This window comes from Mesoplodon bidens, assembly GCF_964165515.1.
Source record: "Mesoplodon bidens genome assembly, chromosome: 1".
Taxonomy (NCBI): domain Eukaryota; kingdom Metazoa; phylum Chordata; class Mammalia; order Artiodactyla; family Ziphiidae; genus Mesoplodon; species Mesoplodon bidens.
Genome location: NC_138176.1, coordinates 35,740,200 through 35,763,964, shown reverse-complemented (window position 1 = coordinate 35,763,964; position 23,765 = coordinate 35,740,200). Strand labels below are relative to the sequence as shown.

At 41.0% G+C, this 23,765-nt stretch overlaps 1 protein-coding gene across 2 annotated transcripts in view; it reads right to left on the bottom strand.

Moving 5' to 3' along the window:
• Positions 1 to 1,711: 1,711 nt before the first annotated feature.
• The window catches only part of IDE (insulin degrading enzyme), a 125,899-nt gene continuing 103,845 nt past the window's right edge, over positions 1,712 to 23,765 (bottom strand). For both annotated transcript variants that reach the window (XM_081250007.1, XM_081250006.1), the window contains exons 16-25: positions 22,561 to 22,671; positions 20,218 to 20,338; positions 17,019 to 17,110; positions 15,911 to 16,022; positions 13,878 to 14,045; positions 12,270 to 12,542; positions 11,122 to 11,183; positions 5,452 to 5,524; positions 4,679 to 4,746; positions 1,712 to 4,018 (exon numbers count right to left, since the gene is read on the bottom strand). In XM_081250007.1, coding sequence (XP_081106133.1) covers positions 3,923 to 4,018; positions 4,679 to 4,746; positions 5,452 to 5,524; positions 11,122 to 11,183; positions 12,270 to 12,542; positions 13,878 to 14,045; positions 15,911 to 16,022; positions 17,019 to 17,110; positions 20,218 to 20,338; positions 22,561 to 22,671 — 1,176 coding nt within the window. In that variant the 3' untranslated portion in view covers positions 1,712 to 3,922. The remainder of the gene's footprint in view (positions 4,019 to 4,678; positions 4,747 to 5,451; positions 5,525 to 11,121; positions 11,184 to 12,269; positions 12,543 to 13,877; positions 14,046 to 15,910; positions 16,023 to 17,018; positions 17,111 to 20,217; positions 20,339 to 22,560; positions 22,672 to 23,765) is intronic.

Below are 23,765 nucleotides of genomic sequence, written 5' to 3'. Positions count from 1 at the left end.
CCGAGTTTGAAAACACCCTAAATATCCCACTCTTAAGAGGACTGGATAAACAAACTACAGTATGACACCAAAAACTCAACAATAATAACAACAACAGCAAATACCACAAATTTCCCAAGAGTATCCACGTGGAAAATTCTCAACATAGTTGGATTATGGAAGGAAAAAGTTGTAACACTGAATATATGACCCCATTCTACATGCACGGGAAAAAGACTGCAAAATAACAATGCAAAAAATGTGGTTGCCTTGGAGTGGTGGGGTTACAGATGAACTTGACTCTTCTTCACACTCTCATTCAGAATCACTTGAAAGATTCCAGATCATCTCATCACTCCAGGGGCGACAGCAAGGAGAGCTTGCATTGATTTAAGGGCCTAGCAGGCCAGGAGGCATGGGTCTGGATTGACTCCAAGAGGGAGGGAGATCCCAGTGGTGATAACTGGCCACAAGGGTGTCCAGCAGAGGGGAAACAACAGAGGACTGGAGGAGAGGCACACAGACTTGGAGACTTGGTCTCACTTGGTCTAAGTTGGCAAAGGTTGGGACACTAAGGTGGTATCGGTGAAAAAAGTTAAGTTTCATCCACATGTAAAAGCAACTGCCCTTCTACTTTGTTCCACAAGTACCTTTGTAGACTTGGTACCCATTATTACAGGAAATCCACATGGAGCAATGAGAACTAGAGTTTAAAGATCTGAGTGGAGGTTTGAATCCCTGCTTCCTGCATGGTCTGGGGCAAACCGTTTAGCCTTTCTGAGCCTATTTTCACTTCCGAAAACCTGGGATGATGATGATTTTAATCATCGTCCTCCCACGTCAAAAGATTGGGTGAGAAAAGTAGCAATTCAGTACTACCAATAAGCTTTGCCACAAGAAACCATGCAGTGGTCAACGTTCAGGTTGATAAGGACAGTGAATGAACTTCATCGGATGGGCAGCACAGAATACCAGGGATCTAGAAGCCTACTGGTCAGAGGCCCTTCCAGGGAGGGCTTAGGAGGGCAGGAACCATCCTTACAAAGGGAGATGAGTATGTGAGAATCCTTGGTTTTCACCATAAGCATGCTGCGAATAAGAGAAGGGGACCAGATGATTCCCCTCACACACCATGAGAGAGGGGGAAACTGCACCAAGCCCTAAAACCTGGGGTGGCTCCAGGCCTCCGGATGGGGCAGCTGTGTCCTGCCTGAGCACAAAGCTGACCATGTGCCCTGCACTACTGTCCTAGGTTAGAAATGGAAGAACAACCAGATTCCCTCTTGAAATGCTTGGTCGAACCAGCTGGTAACCACACGAGTGGAAAGATTCTTTTGACAGGGAGTAAGGAGCCAGGGATCAGACAAGACATCTGCCTAACCTGCTGCTGGAGACATGCGAGGAAGATGAGGAGAGAAATATTTTTTCTACCTTCTGAATTCTCCTCCCTGAAACTCACAGGACAAATCTTTCTGGGTTTGGGGTCAGCAAGGAGTTCAGCCTCTCACACTGAGACTCCTGTTTTACAAAAGTGATCTACTCTTAAGACTGTGAAATTGACCCATTTATTTGACTAAATCACTGTTACCCAGATTCACTTAAAAAAAAAATCCACTGCTTTCTACATTAGGAACAATGAAAGCAAGAAACATCGTCATATCGGGATGTTGAGAGGTAGGCTGAGGACTGGCCACTGAAGCTGTAAAAATAATACAAATGCAAACTCCAGAGGTGAAATTCAGGCAATTTATTGTAAACAGGATTACCCTAGCACTCTACCACATACTGGCTGTGTCACATGCTCTCTCTTCCACATCAAGTAGTGAAAAAGAAGACTTTTCAAAAAGTCACGGGTAACTAACACCTTAGTGTGTTTCACAAATCTCATTTACTAAGCGCTGAGTAAAGAGCGGTATCCAGGTAGTCTGTTATTGCTCAGGGACTGCAGCTTGGACCCATGTAGCTGAATCCATAAGTATGCCTGAGTGATCCAACAGTAGCTCTAGATCCAAAGTGGAAACCAGACAATGCCGGAGCACGCTCAAGAGCAACCACAGGTTCCTGTAAGACTACATGAGATGCCTTTCAGATTTCTTCACGTGACTTTCTCATAAAAATGATACTGTTAAATTTCACCCCCTCCCTTTTTGTTAAAGAGCAAAAAGTTACCCAGTAGCACATAATTTTCCACAGAAAAGATATAAGTGGATTATTTACTTTTCCAGTGGTGGATTTATGCACTCAGGACTAGTTTTTGATCCCTCTCGTATATATCTGCAGTTTGATGAAAAGCTGCATAGTCTACAAATGCATAAAACCAGAAGGAAGTGATGATGACTCACGCACCTTCTGATGGACAAAGACAGGCTTCATACAAGGAAGCTCTTGAAGATAGGGATAAAAAGGTGGTTACAGCACCACGTCTGACAGTAGAAATGGAGCCCCGCTTTCAAAAGGAGCCTCCACAGTTGTGATTATCATTCTTGCCCCAAATTCAGATTATTCAGAAAAATAACAAAGGTGAAAACTTAAGATGTGAAAAGACATGACTCTACAGAAAGAAGTCCTGGCAAATCAAGTCATATGGAGGTAAAATGTCATCTGAAAATGCCATTCTTTACTTTGCCTGAGTTAGTGAACTACAGGGCCACTTACTGTTACTAGTGCCTGTATGTCTCCAATTTCTCTTTAAGTTTTAATAACAGTAAATATTTCAAAACAGCTGTTAAATCTACAGTAACAATTTCATCCAAAATTGTATCTCATGAAAAAAATATTTTTTAAAAGTTCACTCCAGTCATCATCTATGTGTTTGTATGTTTGAATTTATATATTCAAAAAGTAACTTTACACTTAAGGCAGTATTAGACTGGTAGCAAAACAGGATTCAGAGTCTCTATGGATGGCACGCTATTTAAGAATCCAAGGCTTTCCTTTTTATACCTCCAAAAAGGTGTCTTTGCACGTGTTGCCTTTTATATTCATAATGGAGCAAATATTTTGGTTCGCATACTGACTGCAATTTCGTGGTAGTAAAAAGTTACAGGTGTTTAGAACAGATGATGCTGGAAAAGCATGTCACACACTCAGTGGGATCTGAAGTTGACCCTGTTTGTTTTTGTTAAATAAATACAGCAACGTGTTGATGGGAAAAAGTGACACTGATGGAACACTGCAAACCAACTATGAACAAGAATGTCAATATAATTCAATCAGAAAAAAACAAATCACAGTAATCCTGAGAAATTCAGTTTGGGACAAAATTGATGTTAAGGTAAGTCTGTATTTCTAGCACTGTAAATAAGTAGGGTGTTCTAGAGTTTTCCAGCATTTTACTAGTTTGAATAAAAAACATGTTCAAATTCTATAAAAAGATTAAAACCATGCCTTATATAATCAGCAATTTCACTAATAAAAGAAAATTACATTGCTTTGTTCATTATCTGCCAAATGTAATGTTCTCCATTATTTACATGAAACCATTAAGTAGAAAGCAAAATTGAGGATCCATTTTTAAAAAGGTATTATCTTTCTATATGTTTTGAAGTCTTTTCTGTCAACCTAGGAGGCTTTTAGAAAAAAGCTAACATATTTTTCTTCTGACAAGTGATATTTTACAGAATAAGGAAGAAAGTTTCTATAGGAATATCATCCATCATTTTAAGTATTGTTATATAAGGGACATTTCTCTTAGTAATGAAAAGAAAACTTTTAAAATATTAAGAGGCATGTATTTAAAAAATATTCTACATCTATAAGATTCTGTAATTTAATTACTTTGGATTTTTAATATTTCTACATAATGACATTTGACAACTTTTTTTTTTTCTGTTTGTCTCTCTAATAGTGAACCAGAAAATATTAAAGTGGCCAAGATTGTTTTCCTAGCCCTTGGAAGACTCAGGAATGCATCCACTTGCACTTTCCCGCCCGTGAGGAATCTTCAGAGTTTTGCAGCCATGAAGTTAATATGTGGTTTCACAAGGGGAAACAGTGGCAAACCACGCTTGAACTCAGTCATGTTCTGAATCACTTCAGGCTGCAAAGAAAAAAAGTTTTCTCTTAGTGTATTTAGCCTAAAAAGCAGACTGAACAGGACATAAACTTTATTTTTATATATACACACTGGTTTCTACACTATATATTACATTTTATATCTACTGACCTCTCTTCCTGGATCAGTAAGGTCAGAGGGTCTATGCAAACCTATGGTAAATGTCCCCAGTGGGACTCTGGGCCAGAGGGAAGAATCTTGGCTTTCCTCCGGGCACTCAAGGGCAGGCCCATTGAGGGCTCAGGACCGCTGCTTTGGCGCAGTGGTAGAGGCCAGTGTGCCCACCCGGCAAGAGCCTAATTACACTGCCAGCTTCCTCTTCTTGCAAGTAAATGCCAGCCTTTCCAGATGATTAAAATGCACAAGCACTATGGAAAAGGCTGGGATAAATGCGGCTGGAGATGACTCATTGCAGAGTAACACAACTGTTCAAGCTAGAGGACAAGGCGGACAAGGGAAAAGGCTGAGTCTCTGCAGCTGAAAAAGGAAAGAATGGCAACCTGGTCTTTAAGGGAGACCTAAAGTAGATGCCCGAATACCTCGTAACCTGAAATCTCTAGGTCTTATGTGTCCTGGTGAAACAAGCTCCTTCTAAGTAGGAAGTCCTCTAACAGGGCAAGCTAACATGAAATTTATATTTCTTACTTGTGGCAAGGCTGGTGCTTGTGACAAATTTATATCGTTTTGACATGGGAACTCTCCAACCACAGGACCTATAAAAAACAAAAGGTTTAATGCTTTGCACTTATTGATACTTGTACATGAGAGCAAACAAACAAACAAACAAACACAAACCAGAGTCAGCTCACTAAAAATCTGCACCAGGTCCCATTCATGTACCTTTCAGATCCTTTTGGGGTGTGTGCTCCCAAGGCCTTGTTCGCTTGTCCTGCCTCCTATCCAGAGTGTCCCTAATGATGGTTCATGATGTTACTGTGCTTAAATAGCCTTGGCCGCAGCTGCTTTAGCGCCCAGCTCTGACCTCACTGGACCCTGAGGTTCTGGCCACCCGGAAGGACCCAGTAAAACAATCTGGAAGGCTGGGGGAGTAAATGGTCATGGGGCAAACCCTGGCCAGTCCAAGACAGGAGATGGGAAGGGCAGATAAACTGCTCACCCTTCCCCTGCGACATGCAGTTTTTCCATACAGCTTCTTTGGAGATGTCCTACCAGCACCTGGCCTTGTTTTCTTATGGAGCTGTGGCCAGCTCGGCACTGTGTCATCTGCTGTTGGCTCTCTCCTTCACTGCCTCACTTCCTTTTTCCCCTTATTTTTGCTTTGACAGAGCAGACCCTGTCTCCAGTTAGTTCCCCTTCTGTGCCCCTTTACTTCCTGGTGCTCTATAGTGACTATGGCATGGTACAGCTATCGTGTGCCTAAAAACACACTTTTGAAAAAGTCAATACTCAATACTTACAAGAATCCATTTCTCTGGCAAGAACATGGACGGATACCTTATGTCTTCTCGGGGCATCTACCGCCAACATTTCCTGGGTGGAAAGAATAGCAAGGTCGCCCTTTTGCCCCACTAAGGAACTTAAAATGAGGTGCTCTCCTACGACCATGAAGAATCAGCTCTCACGCAGTCAGAAACAGTAAAGGCGCCTCCCTTTCTTTCCCCTTACCTAGAGTAGTTCATTTGAACTCCACAAAGATTAGGAGGGTAGGCAAGAATTATTCTTAACCCCATCTTACGATGAGAAAACTGAGTCCAAGGAGATTAAGCGCTCAAGCTCCCAGGCTAGTACATACCTGCGCTGGGATTAAAACCCTAGCCTAGTTCTCATTGGGGTGTGACGCAGGGCTGCACCTACTGATCTGCAGTGTCTGCAGAGACAATGGCCTGAGCTTAGTTAAGGGATGACCACAATGCTTGCCCCCCTAAGAGAAGAAGAAAACTAACATCTCTTGAGTGTCATCTTGTATCAGCCTCTCTCCTATGTTAGCTCACTTGATTCTCTGTAAGCTAAACATCATGATGATTCCTGTTTTAGAGACTGACTCTAAAACAAAGAGTCACACAGCTTGGAAGGGATGGTGCCAGAAGCAAGGTTTGCTTGTTCTCTCCATTCCACCACGTTGCTTTGAGGGACTCCCCTTAGTTACTACCAAGAAAGCCAGGAGTGGTACGCTGGCAGAAGGATCCTGTGGGGAAGTGTCTCCTCACCTTTTCCTTGATGCTGGACCTGTATCTGTCTTTTCCAAAGGGAAAACACAAGTGGTGATGAAGCTTCCCCTGATGCCTCAGCCAGCAGCAATGTTTTGTAACCTCAGAGGAAGAGATCATCAGCAAAGCCAGACTGACTCACAGTTATTTACGGAACAGTTATTGCAAGCCTGGCCCTGTGCAGCTGCAATGGAAGCCCTGCTGAGGTTGCACAGCAAGCTTGCCCACGGCTCTGCCAGCTGGCAGAACAGCCTCTTTCAGGAGCTCAGCCCTGGTCAGCCTCCAGTAACAAGCAGTGCCTCATGTGAGAGCATCTTACTGGAGTAAAACGTTTGCTTCCAAAGATCTATTCTTGATCCCTTTTCACCCAAACCTTCATTGCCCTCTTAACCTGTATTGGTTACAGCAGAATATCCTGTTCAATTTCCTGACCAACTTTGGATAATCCCCATTTTTCTAAAAACCAACCAATTGCATTTTCAACCAATTGCAGAAATTTCTTAGAATTTCTCTATTCTAAGGAACACTAGAGTCCTAGGAGATATTTATAGGTATTCTGTGCAAAAAAAAAAAAAAAAAATGTCCATAGTGATAGCAGCGTAGGAAATATTTTGTTAATCAAAACTAAACAAATGCTGGGCTAAAGAAATCTTAACAATGGGGTTCTTAGAACTTTTCAAAAGCTTACATGCTCTGTGATTCTCCAAGAATGAGAATAAAGAGTAGTCATTCCCAAACATACATGGTCACGAAAACCTTTTTTCTAGGTACCCCCTATTAGTATCTTGTATCATGGAACATAGCTAGGGAAAGCCTGTTCTAGATTTAGCATAAGCTTGGTAATAAATACTTTCATTTTTTTAAGACAAGAAAGTCAGTCTTATAACTGTTATTTTCACAAATTCAATAATCAGGTACCACCTGTAACCTCAAATAAATAACAGAATTTGTGGAAGGAAAGAGAAATCTTCATTTCTTCTGGAAACATCACAGTAAATCATATTAAGTCATCATTCTTTTTGAACACACATAACTAATAATGTCTTAAAATAAATGTCTTAGGAACCACATAGAGCTGAACATGAGCACCCTCTTTTGTAGGCAGTTGAGAACAAGTAACTAACCTCACAAAGTGTGACAGTCTTAAGTAGTAAATCAACACAACTAAAACCCACTTTATAATACCAAGGAGGAAAACATATTCCGATCTAAAACATTCTGATTAAAATATTGAAAAATCCTAAGATTGAATATTATTAATAAAGAGATAATGATAGAGATTGTTTAATAAATGCTACTAAGTGTCAATCACTTTACATACCTCATTGCAATGAATACCCCATAATCTCTATTTTGTAAATAAGGAAGCTTAAGTAATTTGGCCAAGGTCACAGAGCTAGCTAGTTGGTGCTAGGGCTGAGCCCAGAGTCTGTGCTCAGAGGCCATATGTGCTCCTGCTGCTGCCCCACGGATCACTGAGGAGGCCAGCAGCTCTGAGCAGGGCTCTGGACGGCTGAACAGCCTGGCAGCGGACACGTGTCCTGGAGCCCTGCTCTCACACCCAACTCTGCCCCTCACGGTCCTACTGCAGCTCTCTCCACAGGCACAAAGACTACCTGGGGTTATATTTCAGAACAGAATCTTATTTTCTATATTGTTTTATTTAAAAAATATGTATGTGTTGGGAGTTCCCTGGTGGTCCAGTGGTTAGGACTCTGTGCTTCCACTGCAGGGGATATGGGTTCAATCCCCGGTCGGGGAGTTAAGATCCCACATGCTGCATGGTGTGGCCAAAAAATAAAAGAAAAAAATTTTAATTAAAAAAAAAAAAGTATGTGTTTTTGTTACATACATACACACACTTTTTTTTTTTTTTTTTTTTTGCGGTACATGGGCCTCTCACTGTTGTGGCCCCTCCCGTTGTGGAGCACAAGCTCCGGATGTGCAGGCTCAGTGGCCATGGCTCACGGGCCCAGCCACTCCCCGGCATGCGGTATCTTCCCAGACTGGGGCATGAACCCGTGTCCCCGCCACCAGGGAAGCCCCACACATTTTTTTTTAATAGATTTTATTTTTTAAAGCAGTTTGGGTTCAGAGCAAAATTGAGTGGAAGGCGCGGAGAGTCGAGCCCTGGTCTGGGAGGATCCCACATGCCGCAGAGTGGCTAGGCCCGTGCACCGCAGCTGCTGAGCCTGTGCTCTAGAGCCCTTGTGCTACAACTATTTAAGCCCACAACAGGGGAAGCAGCCACCGCAATGAGAGGCCCTTGCACCGTGGCGAGGAGTAGCCCCCACTCCCCACAGCTGGGGAGGGCCCTCATGCAGCAGCAAAGACCCAATGCAGCCAAAATTTTAAAATAAATTAAAAAAAAAAAGATTATCACTGCTAAAAAGCACAATTCCTCTACACAATGCAAGGGAGCCATGAGGTAAAGAAAATGGTAAATTGCCCAGCCAGCCATGTCCGTAGCCAAAATGGTTCAAATCCCATTGCTGAGAAAGGAACATTCAAAATGCTGTCTTTTAGTGTCAAATTTTGAACCTAAAATTGCTACTGTCTCTCTTTTCTTATTGCTAAGGTGTTACTGGCTATACGAATACTTGTTTGCACATACAGAGACCAGAAACCTTGTCGTCCTGCAGAGGATCTGGGGGGAAGTGTAAGTAACTGGTAGGCAGCGCTAAATCACCCTTTTCTTCTATGAAACTATCAGCACCTCCAACTCAGGGCTATTTTCTTTTCCTCACCCTCCCACACAGCACCAACAGTGGTGAATTAGATCTGATTAGCCTTCACTGTACAATTAATTTCGCAAAATCATTCCAACGAGAACCACTCCTGTTACGGCAGTTACAACAGATCCCTGAAAAGTGACCTTGAAAAGCAGATGACGTCCCTCCCAGAGATGTTAGCATGAAGCAGGACCTGAGCTCCCAATGAAAAACCTGGTGTCTGATAAATCAGATATGAACCAGGAGAAGTGGCTAAGGATATTAGATAGGGTATAATTCTAAGGTACTATGGTAATTATGGAGTAGAATTTTGTTCCTTGTCCTAAAAAACAGACATAAAAGTATTTTACACAAATTAGCGGTCCCAATACATTACAAAGAATATATATAACACTTTAGGTACAACTCTATTGCAGCATAAATTTTTAATTTCTGCACTTAGCATGGTTACCACACATTATATGCCCACTTAAAATTTTTGCTACCCTTCTATGAATTCTGTTACAGGTGGGGAAAATTCAGATGGTGTAAACCTCTTCAAGCTGTACTGGGAAAACTTTAATGGTGGTGCCTCTCTTTTCTCTTGATGAACTGAACTTTCTCAGTGAGCTCACGCATTTAAAGCTCACAAATCTGGGACTTCCCTGGTGGCGCAGTGGTTACGAACCCGTCTGCCAATGCCGGGGACACAGGTTCTAGCCCTGGCCTGGGAAGATCCCACAGGCCACAGAGCAGCTAAGTCCGTGCGCCACAACTACTGAGCCTGCGCCCTAGAGCCCACGAGGCACAACTACTAAGCCCGCGTGCCACAACTACTGGAGTCCGCGCTCTGCAACAAGAGAAGCCACCGCCAACGTGAAGCCTGCGCACTGCAGCGAAGAGTAGCCCCCGCTCACCGCAACTAGAGGAAGCATGCGTGCAGTAATGAAGACCCAACACAGCCAAAAATAAATAAATAAATATAATAATTAGTATAAAAAATTTTTTAAAAGTCATTCTACTTAAAAAAAAAAACTCACAAATCTCTAGTTTGGGATTAGCAGATATAAACTACTATATATAAAATAGACAAACAATAAGATCCTACTGTATAGCACAGGGAACTATATTCAATATCTTATAATAACCTATAATGGAAAAGAATATGAAAAAGAATATATATATATATATATATATAAAACTGAATCACTTTGAAGTACACCTGAAACTAACACAAGACTGCAAATCAACTATACTTCAATAAACACAATTAAAAAAAAGAACAACTCAGAAGATCTCTGAATACAGTTCAAAGGTGAGCAATCATTTAATTAATTAATTTATTTATTTATTTTTTTGCGGTATGCAGGCCTCTCACTGTTGTGGTCTCTCCCGTTGTGGAGCACAGGCTCCGGATGCACAGGCTCAGTGGCCATGACTCACGGGCCTAGCAGCTCCACAGCACGTGGGATCTTCCTGGACCGGGGCACGAACCCGTGTCCCCTGCATCGGCAGGCGGACTCTCAACCACTGCACCACCAGGGAAACCCAGTAATCATTTATTTTTAAAAGAAGCCATAGTGGCACCTAAATTAGTGAAGATGATTTATAGTTGCCAGAGACTGGAAAATAATCTGATTCCCAAGTTCTATTTGTTTTCTTTGCTCTTTCTTCCCACCAAAAGCTCAGCGATGTTCTTTGTGGGCTGGGGTGAGGAACAGAGAGAAGAAACAAAAGGGTAACCTAAACAGGTGGATCTGGAAGCCAGGAAGGGCCACCACGGTCCTCAGTCCAGAGGGAGAGAAAAACAGTACTGGGTTCAATAGGGACTATCTCTTTTTCCTAACAGTAATATGTGTCAAAAATACTTAAGTCCAGGGCTTCCCTGGTGGCGCAGTGGTTGAGAGTCTACCTGACGATGCAGGGGACACGGGTTTGTGCCCTGGTCCGGAAAGATCCCACATGCCGCGGAGCGGCTGGGCCCGTGAGCCATGGCCACTGAGCCTGCACGTCCGGGGCCTGTGCTCCGCAACGGGAGAGGCCACAACAGTGAGAGGCCCGCGTGCCACAAAAAAAAAGAAAAAAAAAACTTAGGTCCATAAAAATGCCTTCATAAATCCTGCTTGAATGGGTTCAAAGCAGCAACACACACACAGTGCATACAATATTTCCTTATCAGTCAAAATCTAAACATGCAAATTGAACTTACCTTATAGAATTTGATAATATCTTCCTTGGTAAGTGTTTTTAAATAGGCAACTTCTGTATTATCTGAAAAAAGTAATCAAACAAGAATTTACAGTATTTTCTTTTTCAGTATCCCAGAATATACACTAAATGACAATATCCTTCACTCCAACACTCTTAAGAATCCATCTTGTTGAGTGATCATCTGCTCCTGCAAGTAGTAAGGGAATACATTTCAAGTAAAAAGTAAGAGGATATCCTGTCTCTCTAGTTATGAGCTGTTGGGTCTTGGGCTAGTCACTTCAACTTTTCTGAGCCTCAGTTTCCTCATCTAGAAATTGGGGATAACAACTACTTAACTGACAATAACACAATACCAGGGGCACAGGGCAAATGCTCAATAAGTGGTAGGTATTGGGTTGGTCAAGAAGTTCGCACAGGTTTTTCCGTTAACATCTTACGGAAAAACCCGAACGAACTTCTTGGCCAACCTAGTACTATTAACAGTGAATCCAACTGCTAGAAAAATTACAGGTAAGGAAACAAGAGGCCCAAAAAATGTTACTTGGCTGAGATCTTTGGCCTGTTGGTGTCACAGTGAGAACACAACCCAACTCTTTCTGACTTCTAGTGTAGCTGAGCACACTCCATTGTTAATCTCTGTTCTAAGAAAGGCAAAAGGAAGCTGATAAGCTGGACACTTTGGGGAGCACAGCTCTCCCAAATCTAAAAGCACTGACAAATTCTGGGAGATCCCTAAAGGGAAACGTTTGAACCCCTGCGCCTCCAGGGCAGCACTTATCTCAAGAGAGTTCAATTTGCACATTTTCCGTTTAGAGTTATGAGAAATAACTACATATCTGTGCTCAGAGCCTCAGGGGCGTACTGAATGAACACAAAAAGTGAAATCAGATTTATTATTAGTGCATTATTATGAGATACAGATAGATCCAGCTCTAGTTCAGAGAAGGAAAAAAAAAAGATAAAGTTTCTACTAGGAAATTGTTGTTACATGAAAAAAGGTTCTTTAGAAGTGGTATGCCTCCACCCCCATCCCAAATCGTACTGGAACATCACCTACAAAACAAATACCATTTTGTAGAATGGCATCAATGTCCTCAAATGTTTTACTTACATGCCATGAATGTTGGGGCCCTAATTTTGCCTTACCTCTGTCAAAATTGTATTGCTGGGAGATGATTTCCCCCCAGTATTTAGCACACTCTGCAGACAGTTTCTTTGGTTTGTCTAGTCGACGAATCGCTAATGCTTGGATGTGTTTTTGGAAGGCCTCTTCTGTCATGTCCTCTATGGACTTTTCCATGGTAATTAAGAAAGCTTCCACTCTGCTTTCTAGGTAGTGAGGTGGCTTTTCCGACTGGATGATGAACCGTAAGCCCTGTATGCCATTGGCTCGGCGTGGTCCACTGAAGACAATATAGCCTGAAATGCAAACACCAGCCAGTCAGGACCTTGGCATTTGAGACATGGGTCACTTTTAATCTTTCAAAAATTATCCTGTCAGAGCAAATAAAATCTACTTTAGGGCTTTATATTATTCACCTCTGAAGAAATGAGCAATTAAAATATCTTCAGTTCCTAAGGACAGGGCACAAGAGCTCTCTGAAGAATAGTTAGAAATTTGGAGATAAAACCCTTGTTTATCTTTCAAACTCAATATTCCCAGGCTGCTCCTTGTCTGCTAGTTAATCCCCTTCAATCCATGTTAAAGTTATTCTCATCCCTATGAAATGCTGGACTCATTTTCATCCCCTAACCATTGTCCTAGCTCGGCTTCCTTTCACGTCCAAGTTCCTTATGTGAATTTGCCTCCACTATTGCATTTCTTGCTAGATAACCCATTCCTGGACTAACTCCATTCAGACTGCAAATCTTTAGACCAAGTACTGACGGTCATACTTCCATTGTCACCTTGTGAGCTCACACTACCTACCGTCTACATCTTTCCTAAACAGCGTTGGTGGCTTGCCTTCTCCAGCTGCTCTGCCCCAAACCACACCTCCCTACCTTCAGCATAGCCTTTAGAGTTTGAACACACTTAGTAGCATTTGCCACACTGTACTACAATTATTCCTTACGGGTCTGCATTCCTGACTAGATTGTGAGCTCCATGAAGGGAAAGACTATCCATAACTTATCCACTTTTGCTGTCCAGCATCTACCACTGTGGTTATTTAAAAAAAGATTGTTACTTGGGGACACTCACCCAAATCCTTTTTCATTGGTTATTCAATGTACATTACTGGGGCTTGTTTCTTTCCTTAATTGATCAAACCTGCCAGGATCTCCAAGGCTTTTAACAGTGCCTAGAACTCTGCCGAAACATTTCCTCAACAGACACTTACTGAGTACCTTCTATGTGCCCCAGGCTTGGGAAACAAAGATGAATAAAAGAAAATACCTGTCCCCTCAATGAACCCAAAATTCAGTAAATCTAAGCTTCTGTGGATGGCTTGCTTCCCACCTTGTCATCCATAACAGACTTCCCTTAGCATCCCACCCAAAATGACCTTTTTATAGACTCGTATGTAATGTAAACACAGTATCATCTCCTTAAGAACTGCTCTAATGTCCATGAGATGTTAACTGCTTATCTTCTAGAAGCGGATTCCCCACAAACAAGGCTTTCACAGTCTTTCTGAGTAGAGCATGCCTGAAGCATCATGCTAGGGGACTGTACATGTGGAGAATGCTCTCGAGGACGATGGCTGTTCCTCACGGACTGAGGTATCCTGCCATCCCCTGCTTCCCCCTCACCCAGCTGTTCCTTGGTGCGCAGGGTGTTGAAGCATGGCTCGGAGATGATTTGACAGAAGAGCTCCAGAAACATGTTCTCCGAGGTGCTCTGCATGTCTGTTTGGTAGTATATCTCGATGCCACAGTTATTGTGAACTTCATTCCTCTGCTGATAGACAAACCATCCTCCTAGGAAGTTTCAAGAAGACAGCAACACGTTCAAAAATTTATTTAGGGTTTAATAAAGTTACTGTTTTGTTTGGCTGTTATGAAGTTGTTCAGTTTGGTTGGTGTCTTTTGGCAGTTCCAAACTATTACAATTAATTCATTAAGAATGTGAAACTCAACTTACCCAAGGGAATCCTAATACAGTGATCTGTACTTGGTGGGCCCTCTATAAATACTCACTGACTTTCAAGGGAAAAACACTTATAAAAAACCCATTTTATGACTAAGTATTAATGCTAAATGAGATCCATAGTTAATGAAATCTACAATGTAGTGACATACTAGATTAGAAATAGCTAGTATCTATAAGAACTTCAACAGAAATACTACCTATGTTTTAATAACCATACAAAACAATTTTTAAATTACTAGTTGTGCCATTATCTATTTAGCATTCTATTCCTAATATTGTTTACCAACACCCACACTGAAGGTCAATTCACAAATTTACACAAATGTGCACAATGCTTAGAGATGACTTAGCCTAACACCTTACTTTAGAGATGAGGAAACTCATCTAGACCCTGAGAAGCGGGGTGACTTGTCCAAGGACACAAAGTTGGATGGTGGAGAGCTAAGACAAAAACTCAGATATGCTGATCAAGTATTCATCAAAGTTATAAACAGATGGCCATGCTTTATGATCTGATAACTATTTCATGAGTAGTAAATGTGACTAAGCAAATACACAGTGTTTAGTCATTGCCTGATGACCATGTGCTATGGTTTTTGAATGGCACTTTATTCATTCATTCAATCATTTGTTCTTTCAGCTGTACCAAGCGGCTTGTGGGATATTAGTTTCCCAACCAGGAATCGAACCAGGGCCCTAGGCAGTGAAAGTGCAGAGTTCTAACCACTGGACCACCAGGGAATTCCCTTGAATGGCAGTTCCTGACTCTCCCTCTCTGCCATGCTGCGGTGACTGAGGAACAAACTAAGTGAAGTTTGAAAGTAACCATTACCAGGTCTGTAATGACTGGCCATGTAGAAAAGCAGTGCTGTGCTCAAAGTGTCTTTGAGCATTCAACAAAGAGATCCTGAGGTAATGCTTTAGTAGTTACTCAAGTGAGCCAGACACAGACTCCAGCCTTAAGAAATGTATAGCCTAACAGGGGAGATGGAGATGCACTTCAATCCCAATACAAGAGAAGAAGTGCTGAGTAGGTTAAACAGGGAAAGGTTCAGAAAACCTGTGCTGGGGGGTCAGAAGAGGAAGTGATTACTTTTAGAAAAAGTTTAAAGAAAAAAATCAATGCTTCTCATCCCTGGTCTAACATACTTCCCACCATACAATTCTGAACAATATTGAAAATAATGCTTAATGAGTTCTGTATCAAAGGAAACCATTGTTAATGTAAAAGTAACCCAACATTGCAAACTACAATATATTATTATCAATTCTTTATATTAATTCCTTATCAAATATGCATACAGTTATCTGCACCTGTGAGTCTTCTGCCAAAGATTCCTATGCACTCCTAATTCTAATTTACATTTTTTATAAATAAATTTTATTTCATGCTTCACAGCCAACATTTCTTTAGTTTTGTGATTTTTTCCTAACTCCTCTATACTCAATTACCAGTCAATTCCAGCATCATTCGCTTCAAAATAATTGCCTACCTCCAATTTTACCTCTTTGGCACTCCTACAGATAATTTTCCTGCAGAATTATCTACCTTTAGCTATAAATAGTAGAGGATCCCAGTAGATCTTTACCATAAAACTATATATTATCATCCAAGTGACTTCAACTCATCTGTAATCACACACAATATTATGTCAAAGTAGTCCATTACCGAAGATATAACATTTCCACTTACTGTCAGGGAGCTGAACTTCTCTATACCGAACCAGCTGACTTGGAAGGAGCGGTTTTGTATGAGCATGCTCAATAAGGGTGTCTTCAACCATCTGCATAATTCCTAACGCAGCCTGTGGAAGAAGACAGGTCATAGCACATTACAAATCACAAATGTAACTTGATTAGATAGCAGCCCATGCAATATGAAACAACATCCTTGTGAAACAAACTAACCTAGTTTACCATAAAAGTGGATTTTTAAATCTTAAATACATTTGATCCTGTTCAAATGGATAAAAACTGAACTCATCAATTTGCAATAGAGTCAGTATGGTAGTAGTGAAGAGAAACAGAGACCCAGACAATCATCAGCACTGATCTCGATTCTGGGGAAAAGGCACTGCCAAAGCTGGAGAGGTACTGATGATGGAAAGGTGGTCCCAAGTCAATGACCCACACCACAGACACCTGGGGTTAGAGTAAAGCAAAGGAGGTAAGCATGAGGCTTTATTCTGAATAAAACTCACCTGGGGAAGAATACTGTCTCAGTCACTTATTAGCACCTGACCTTGGCATATTGTTTTGGTGGCAATATAACAGAGTGGTAGAGAGTGTGGGTTTTTAAGACAGACTACCAAGGGAATCTGGAATGCTTTCCACATGCTAAACACTTGGAATATACTATTTAATTTAATCCTTATAAGTAATTTTACTGATAAGGAAACTGAGCATAGAGAGATTAAGACGTTTTCAGAAGATTACATAACTTGTAAGCGGAAGAGTCAAGATTTGAATCAGGCTGATTCTACACCATGTGCTCTTATCCACTACGCAGTCCTGCTGTCTTACAGAGTAGGGATAATTATTCCCATTTCCTTCAATGATTGCACGAGGCAGGCAAAAACAGAGGAGACAGCTGTGAAAGTAGGTCCACAGTTAACCAATATCATTCTGCTCCCCCAATACCCTCCCCTACCTTCCTGCATAGGGCAGGGAAGCCTGAGTCAACACTAATGTGCTTATACAGCCACACTGTGGTGGTTAGTTAGTAATCTTAGACCAACTAGGGTAAAATTTTCTCTTGCAACGATGCATAAAAGATTATTGCTAAAACCTCAATCCCCCACCTGCTTTGTTATGTTTCCATGGAGAAGAGCTTCAATGTGCAGCCGTGACAGGAGCTGAGGTATGAAGGCCTTAAGGCGAGGAAGGGTAACATCTGTAAACAAGTGTAAGAAATAGTAAGCTCTACCTATAAGGTCTTTTTAAAAAAAAACTCTGAGATAATTTGAGACTTACAGAAGAGTTGCAAAAATATTACAGGGAGTTCCTATATACCCTTCACCCAGTTTTCTCTTACGTTAACATCTTTAACAATCATAGGATGATGATCAAAACTAAGAAGTTAACACTGGGACAATACTATTAACTAAAATACAGACTTTATTTGGATTTCAGGTTTTCCACTAATATCCCTTTTCTGTTCCAGGATCTAACCCACAATCCCACCTTGCATTTACTTGTCATGTGTCCTTAGTTTCCTCCAATCTGTGACAGTTCCTTGGTCTTTCCTTGCCTTTCATGACCTTAAGATTTTTAAGCAGTACTGCTCAGTTATTTTATAGAATGCCCTTTATTGGGGCTTGTCTAGTGTTTCTCATGCTTAAATTGAGCTTCTGTATTCTTAGAAACAATACCCCAGAGGTAATATGTCTTTCTCAGGGCATCACATCGGGGGCACATGATGCTGTTACGCTGTAATACTGGTGATGTAAACACTGACCACGTGGTTATAGTGCTGTCTGCCAGGGGACTGTTTTAATCTTTTGGTTATAATTAAGGAACTCATGTATGCTCTACAAGCAATTAGGAAAAGCCACCCCACCAATGCCTTCTTTTCCCATTATAATTTCTAAATATTTACTTTGGAGGAAATACTTTGAGACTACACAAATATTTTGTCCTTATTTAACTTTTACCCACTAATTTAGCATCCAATGGTGGATACTGCCTGTATCAATTATTATTATGGAATCCTAATAGTGAATTTTCTGTTCTTCTCATTACTTTTACATGTACTGATTTAATTCTTCAGTAAAGAAGAGTTGTCCCTTCTCCATTAGGACACCATACTAATAAATGCTGCAATGGATGCTAAAATTAGTGAATAAAATTTAAAGAGAGACATAGGAAGGGAATTAACAAGTGCTTACTATGCAGCAGGCATTTTACAGATGTTATCTTATAAACTATAAATTATGCGCTATTATCCCCATTTTAAAGGTGAGAAAACTGAAGTTAAGAAAATTTAAGTTTCTTGTCCAAAGTCATCAAGCTAGTAAGTGGCAGAGCTGCATTTGAATCTTAGTCTAATTCCAAAATGCATACCCATCGCACTCCACTGCACTGCCCTAGAAGTCTCCTTCACTAGACCCCTCAGCTCTCTCTGCAAACTTCTACAACAATACTCAGTCTCTTTGCCTCTACAAAAAAACAATCTGTTTTACATTTATGCTTTGCCACTAGACTGGAGCTCCTTGATCCAAGAAACCCCACCTAATTGATCATTTTTTAATCTCAAGCACCAGCAGCCTGGCGCCTGGTGCAGAGCAGGCAGGCAGTACCTGCTGTTGGACCACACTGAATTCTGAGGTTCTTGCTACCCTGGCACCTGGATAGCTGACAGACGTAGAGTCAGGGGGAGCCAGCCTCTCATACTGAGTTGTCTCCAGATTAAGCCATGTTGGCATTACCGGATTATTGATGAATATATATATGTCAAAACAGAATGATTATTAGAGCAGAAAATTTCAACGGAAAAAGTGCTGACTTTCTCTTTATAAAACACATTTTAGGAAGGCATCACATGCCTATGTGAAACTTTAGAACTAATTCTGCTTATAATTCATATACCATCTGACCCAGAATCTAACAAAGCGGGTGGGAATCCCCAAATCTCTGCTTTTGGATCATGCTGAATGCAGGTTCGGTCTCTTGAACATGTATTTAAAATCAATTATGTGGTATTTTTTTAAAAAGGTAAAATTCCTGCTTGTTACAACTGGATGTGACTCATAATCATTTTGCAAAGAAAGATGTGTTAACTGTCCAGATTAAAAACGTATCTGTTCTAGTTAATGAATTTTATAATCTATATGCCTACTCAACCAATAAAATAATGACCTTCAATACTTTGCTCTTGATTTGTCACTAAAGTCATCAAAGGCGTAGTGATACATAATAAGAAAGGACTTGTCATAAAAGATCATTAAAAATTCAACACTTCTTTTTTTTTTTTTGCGGTCTCAACCACTGCGCCAGCAGGGAAGCCCAACACTTCTTTTCTCTTATTGCTGAGCATGTAGGAAGAAAGATTAATAGGTAAAGTAATGCTGAGAAGTGGAAAGATAAAACAATAATAAAGGGTAGTATTGGTCTATATTCTTTCCAATGAAACAACCCTGAAAGTAATTTCATTCCACTGAATAGACATTCATTAGACACGCACTGACGGCATAATATACTAGATACTAAATAAAGAGGATAAAAGGAAGGCATAATTCACTGCCCTTGAGGAATTTAGGACTTTAAAGCAAAACCTCTGAAAACTAGATTTAAAATTTTAGGAAAAAAGCAACAAAAGATGACTCTTTAGGCTTTACATATTTTCCATTTTTAACCAAACTGAATAGATCTAAAAATGCCTAAGCGGGCTTCCCTGGTGGTGCAGTGGTTGAGAGTCCACCTGCCGATGTAGGGGACACGGGTTCGTGCCCCGGTCCGGGAAGATCCCACATGCCGCGGAGCAGCTAGGCCCGTGAGCCATGGCCGCTGGGCCTGCGCGTCCGGAGCCTGTGCTCTGCAACGGGAGAGGCCACAACAGTAAGAGGCCCGCGTACCGCAAAAAAACAAAAACAAAAACAACAACAACAACAAAAATGCCTAAGCATTCTTTCTGTGTGATAAGACTTTTAAGCTCAGCCCTTTTTTCCTTTTCTGAAAACTTCAATATTAAAAAGGTAAGTGCTTGGGTCAAAACACTGTCATCTGCAGAAATCTATGTACAGTAATAACTGACTGTTGTGGGTCCAGGTTGAAAACAGCAAATGTGGTTAAACTGCCTGAATACAAAAGCCACTTCAAAGGCCACCACTGCTTTTGTAAAAAAAAAACAAAAAACAAAAAACCCCCCAAAACAGTATGCACAGCTGGCTTTAATGGAACTACAAGTTATTAGAAAGCATAAACACTAGGTAATACGATAAACCAAAATGATTTTAGAAAAGAATGAAGAAAGCATTAGGCTATAAGTAGAAAGAGTCTCACCATCCAGGGCGTCTTTCAATTCATCTTTAGTCCAGGCCACTTCAGTCATCAGCAAGCGGAGGTAGTACATGGCGTGCTGGTGAGGCTGTTCAGCTCGGAAATTGTTAAGAGATCTCATATACTAGTGAAGGGAGACGTGGGTTTGTTAATTTTATCGATCTTTTTAAAATCATTTCAAAAGGTCAGCTATAATCAAACTTCATTTTGCATAAATGATGTGTTAAATGGGATGCAGGGGTATCTGCTTCATCCTCCTTTTTGAAGTTATGTAATTTAGAATGGGACTTACTCCTCTCTCCCTTCTGATACTTAAAGAGCATGCTTTTTCTTTCTTTTTTTTGAAGTCTTACTTTTTTTTAAAGTAATTTTTTTGTTTTTTGGCCCCATAATTAAGAAATGTAAAGTTAAAGTTAAGAAATGTAAAATGTAAAATTCTGAGGACAGAACTTCAATTAAATTCAATTAAAATATATGTTCCTTATAACACCAGAAATAGTATCAGGAGTGAGGTGTGTACACTGAGTCTTAAAAATGATTGCGGACTTCCCTGGTGGTGCAGTGGTTAAGAATCCGCCTGCTAATGTAGGGGACACGGGTTCAAGCCCTGGTCCGGGAAGATCCCACATGATGCGGAGCAACTACGCCCGTGTGCCACAACTACTGAGCCTGTGCTCTAGAGCCCGTGAGCCACAACTACTGAGCCCGTGTGCCACAACTACTGAAGCCCACTTGCCTAGAGCCCATGCTCTGCAACAAGAGAAGCCACCACAATGAGAAGCCCGCACACCTCAATGAAGAATAGCCCCCGTTCACCGCAACTAAAGAAAAGCCTGCGTGCAACAACGAAGACCCAATGCAGCCAAAAATAAATAAAATAAATAAATTTTAAAAAAACGATTGCATGTTGTATTTTCAAAAGCTTTTTTTTTGCCACACTGCAAGGCATGAAGGATCTTACTTCCCTGACCAGGGATCGAACCTGTGCCCTCTGCAGTGGAAGCTTGGAGTCTTAACCACTGGACCACCAGAGAAGTCTTGAGCATACTTTTTCTTTGTCCAGGCTGCTGCTTTACCCCCAGCATCTGACATGTACGCTAAGTACCTTCACTACGGGATCTCTTTCATCTCTCAGAAAGTTATCCCCAGTTTTCAGGGCCTCCATCTCTTGGCATCCTTTAATTCTTCACCATAAGGTCATCCCAAAAGTCTCTCTAAGCAAGCAACATGGATATGTATATATATAAAATATTGAATCTTAATTTGAAAACTGATGATAATTTCTTTTGGTGAAACTATGAAGGTTATAGTTTGGCTTTTAAAGTAGCTATCCATCCCATATTTCCATTACTAGACCAACCATGAGTTGAATTTAAGTGGAAGATACATCAAGCCTAAATAGTCTGCCCTAATGTGACAAGGCTGTCATGGAAGGCTGAGGTCCCTGCCTGCAGAATAGAGTGTTCTTCTTTTTTTTCCCTTTTTATTTATTTGTTTGTTTGTTTATTTTTTATTTTTGGCTGTGTTGGGTCTTCATTGCTGCACGTGGGCTTTCTCTAGTTGCAGTGAGTGAGGGCTACTCTTCATTGAAGTTCACGGGCTTCTCACTGCGGTGGCTTCTCTTGTTGCGGAGCACAGGAGCTAGGCACATGGGCTTCAGTAGTTGTGGCTCACAGGCTCTAGAGTGCAGGCTCAGTAGTTGTGGCGCATGGGCTTAGTTGCTTTGCGGCATGTGGGATCTTCCCAGACCAGGGCTCGAACCTGTGTCCCCTGCACTGGCAGGCGGATTCTTAACCACTGAGCCACCAGGGAAGCCCTGGAGTCTTTTTTTTTTTTTTGCCATACACAGGCCTCTCACCGTTCTGGCCTCTCCCATCGCGGAGCACAGGCTCCGGATGCACAGGCTCAGCGGCCATGGCCCACGGGCCCAGCCGCTCCACGGCATGTGGGATCTTCCCGGACCGGGGCACGAACCCGTGTCCCCTGCATCGGCAGGCGGACTCTCAACCACTGCGCCACCAGGGAAGCCCTGGAGTCTTCTTAAATGGAGGTTGGATGAAACCTTCAAGGAGTCCCTGAAAGCCACTAGGTCTACCTCAGGCTCCTCTCTGAAAGTCAGTGCTATCCTAGCTCTTAGGACCTACAGAGAAGGGGGCCAGGTGTCCACCAGAGTCTCCCAGGCTTTCCTTCTGGATAGAGTATAGCATTCAGCAAAGATAGGATAAAATGACTGCCACAGGGTTATGAATGCTTCTTTTCCTCCTCGCCTTTTTCAAAAATGTTCATAATGTGGCAATATCACCATATGAATAAAAAAAATTATAAAAATAAGTTGAGAAAACTTACTGCCTCTTTGATAATTTCAAATCTTTTTTCATCAATCTCAAAGGTAGCCATTTTCTCAATGATCTTCTTTAGCAAAATTGGCTGCTTGTCATTATAACCTTTCACTGAGAGCTACGGAAAGAGTTCAGGATATTAAAAGTCTAAAATTAACATGAAACAACTTCAACTTGACTTTAAAACATGCAGAAAATCCCCAAACCAGGTGTATCAAAATAAAAATAAAACAAGAAATTAAATGAATTTCATTTCTCATAAATATACTTCAACACTTAGGAAGATAACATGGACCATCTTTATTTACTAATATCCAAAAGCATATGCTGTTCCTAAACAAAAACAATAGCAGGAAACTTACCTGGTGCCAAACTATGGCAGTACACACTATATATCATCAAAATTCAAGTTCTCATTAAATCAAAATTAATTATAGAATGTGTTTTAAATTTAACCTTCAAAAAGAATTTCTAAAGAATGGCAGGCTTAAGATTTTTATAGTTGTGTTAAGAAGGTAAAAATCATAGGGGAGGGTTACCTAGCAAACGACTGGATATGTCCCCAAATTGTTTATATTTAAATATTTTTAAAAATCATCTTTTAAGAAATCAGGAAGACCCAATTTTGTATTATATGGCATTTTGCCACTTTTCTTGTCCAATGTTGCCCAATAATGGTCCATAGGTCTCACTACTTGCTTGTTTGTTGAGTTCTGCTGATGTACCAAAAGCCAGTGGCAAAACAGATGTGAAGTAAGGATACACTGTATGTACTGTCTGGATTTTGCCTTAGGACAGTTTACTTTAATAGTTTCTGAAAGCATAACATTTTGAAAAGCAGGGGAAGCCTACTATCACATTTCCTACTATTATATTGCCACATGGTGGCACCCACAGAGGTAGCAGATACACTGCAACTAGAGTATCTCTGGACGCCTCTACCTTATGAAAATTGATAGGCAAGCATCTCAGCAGGAGTGAAGGTCACTGTGCATGGAAAGCACATCACGTACCGTGGGAACTAGACTGACAACTAGCAAAAAGCCCATTTGGTCACAAATTAAAAATAAACATTATTTATTTTAATGGTGATATGCTACTAAAACTCAACAGCAAAAAATAAACCATAGATTATTACTTTTCTATTTGGATTTTATTTTGATCTCTGAGCTTCAAATTTCCCTGGACTCTGAGAATGGTTAGGTTATATAC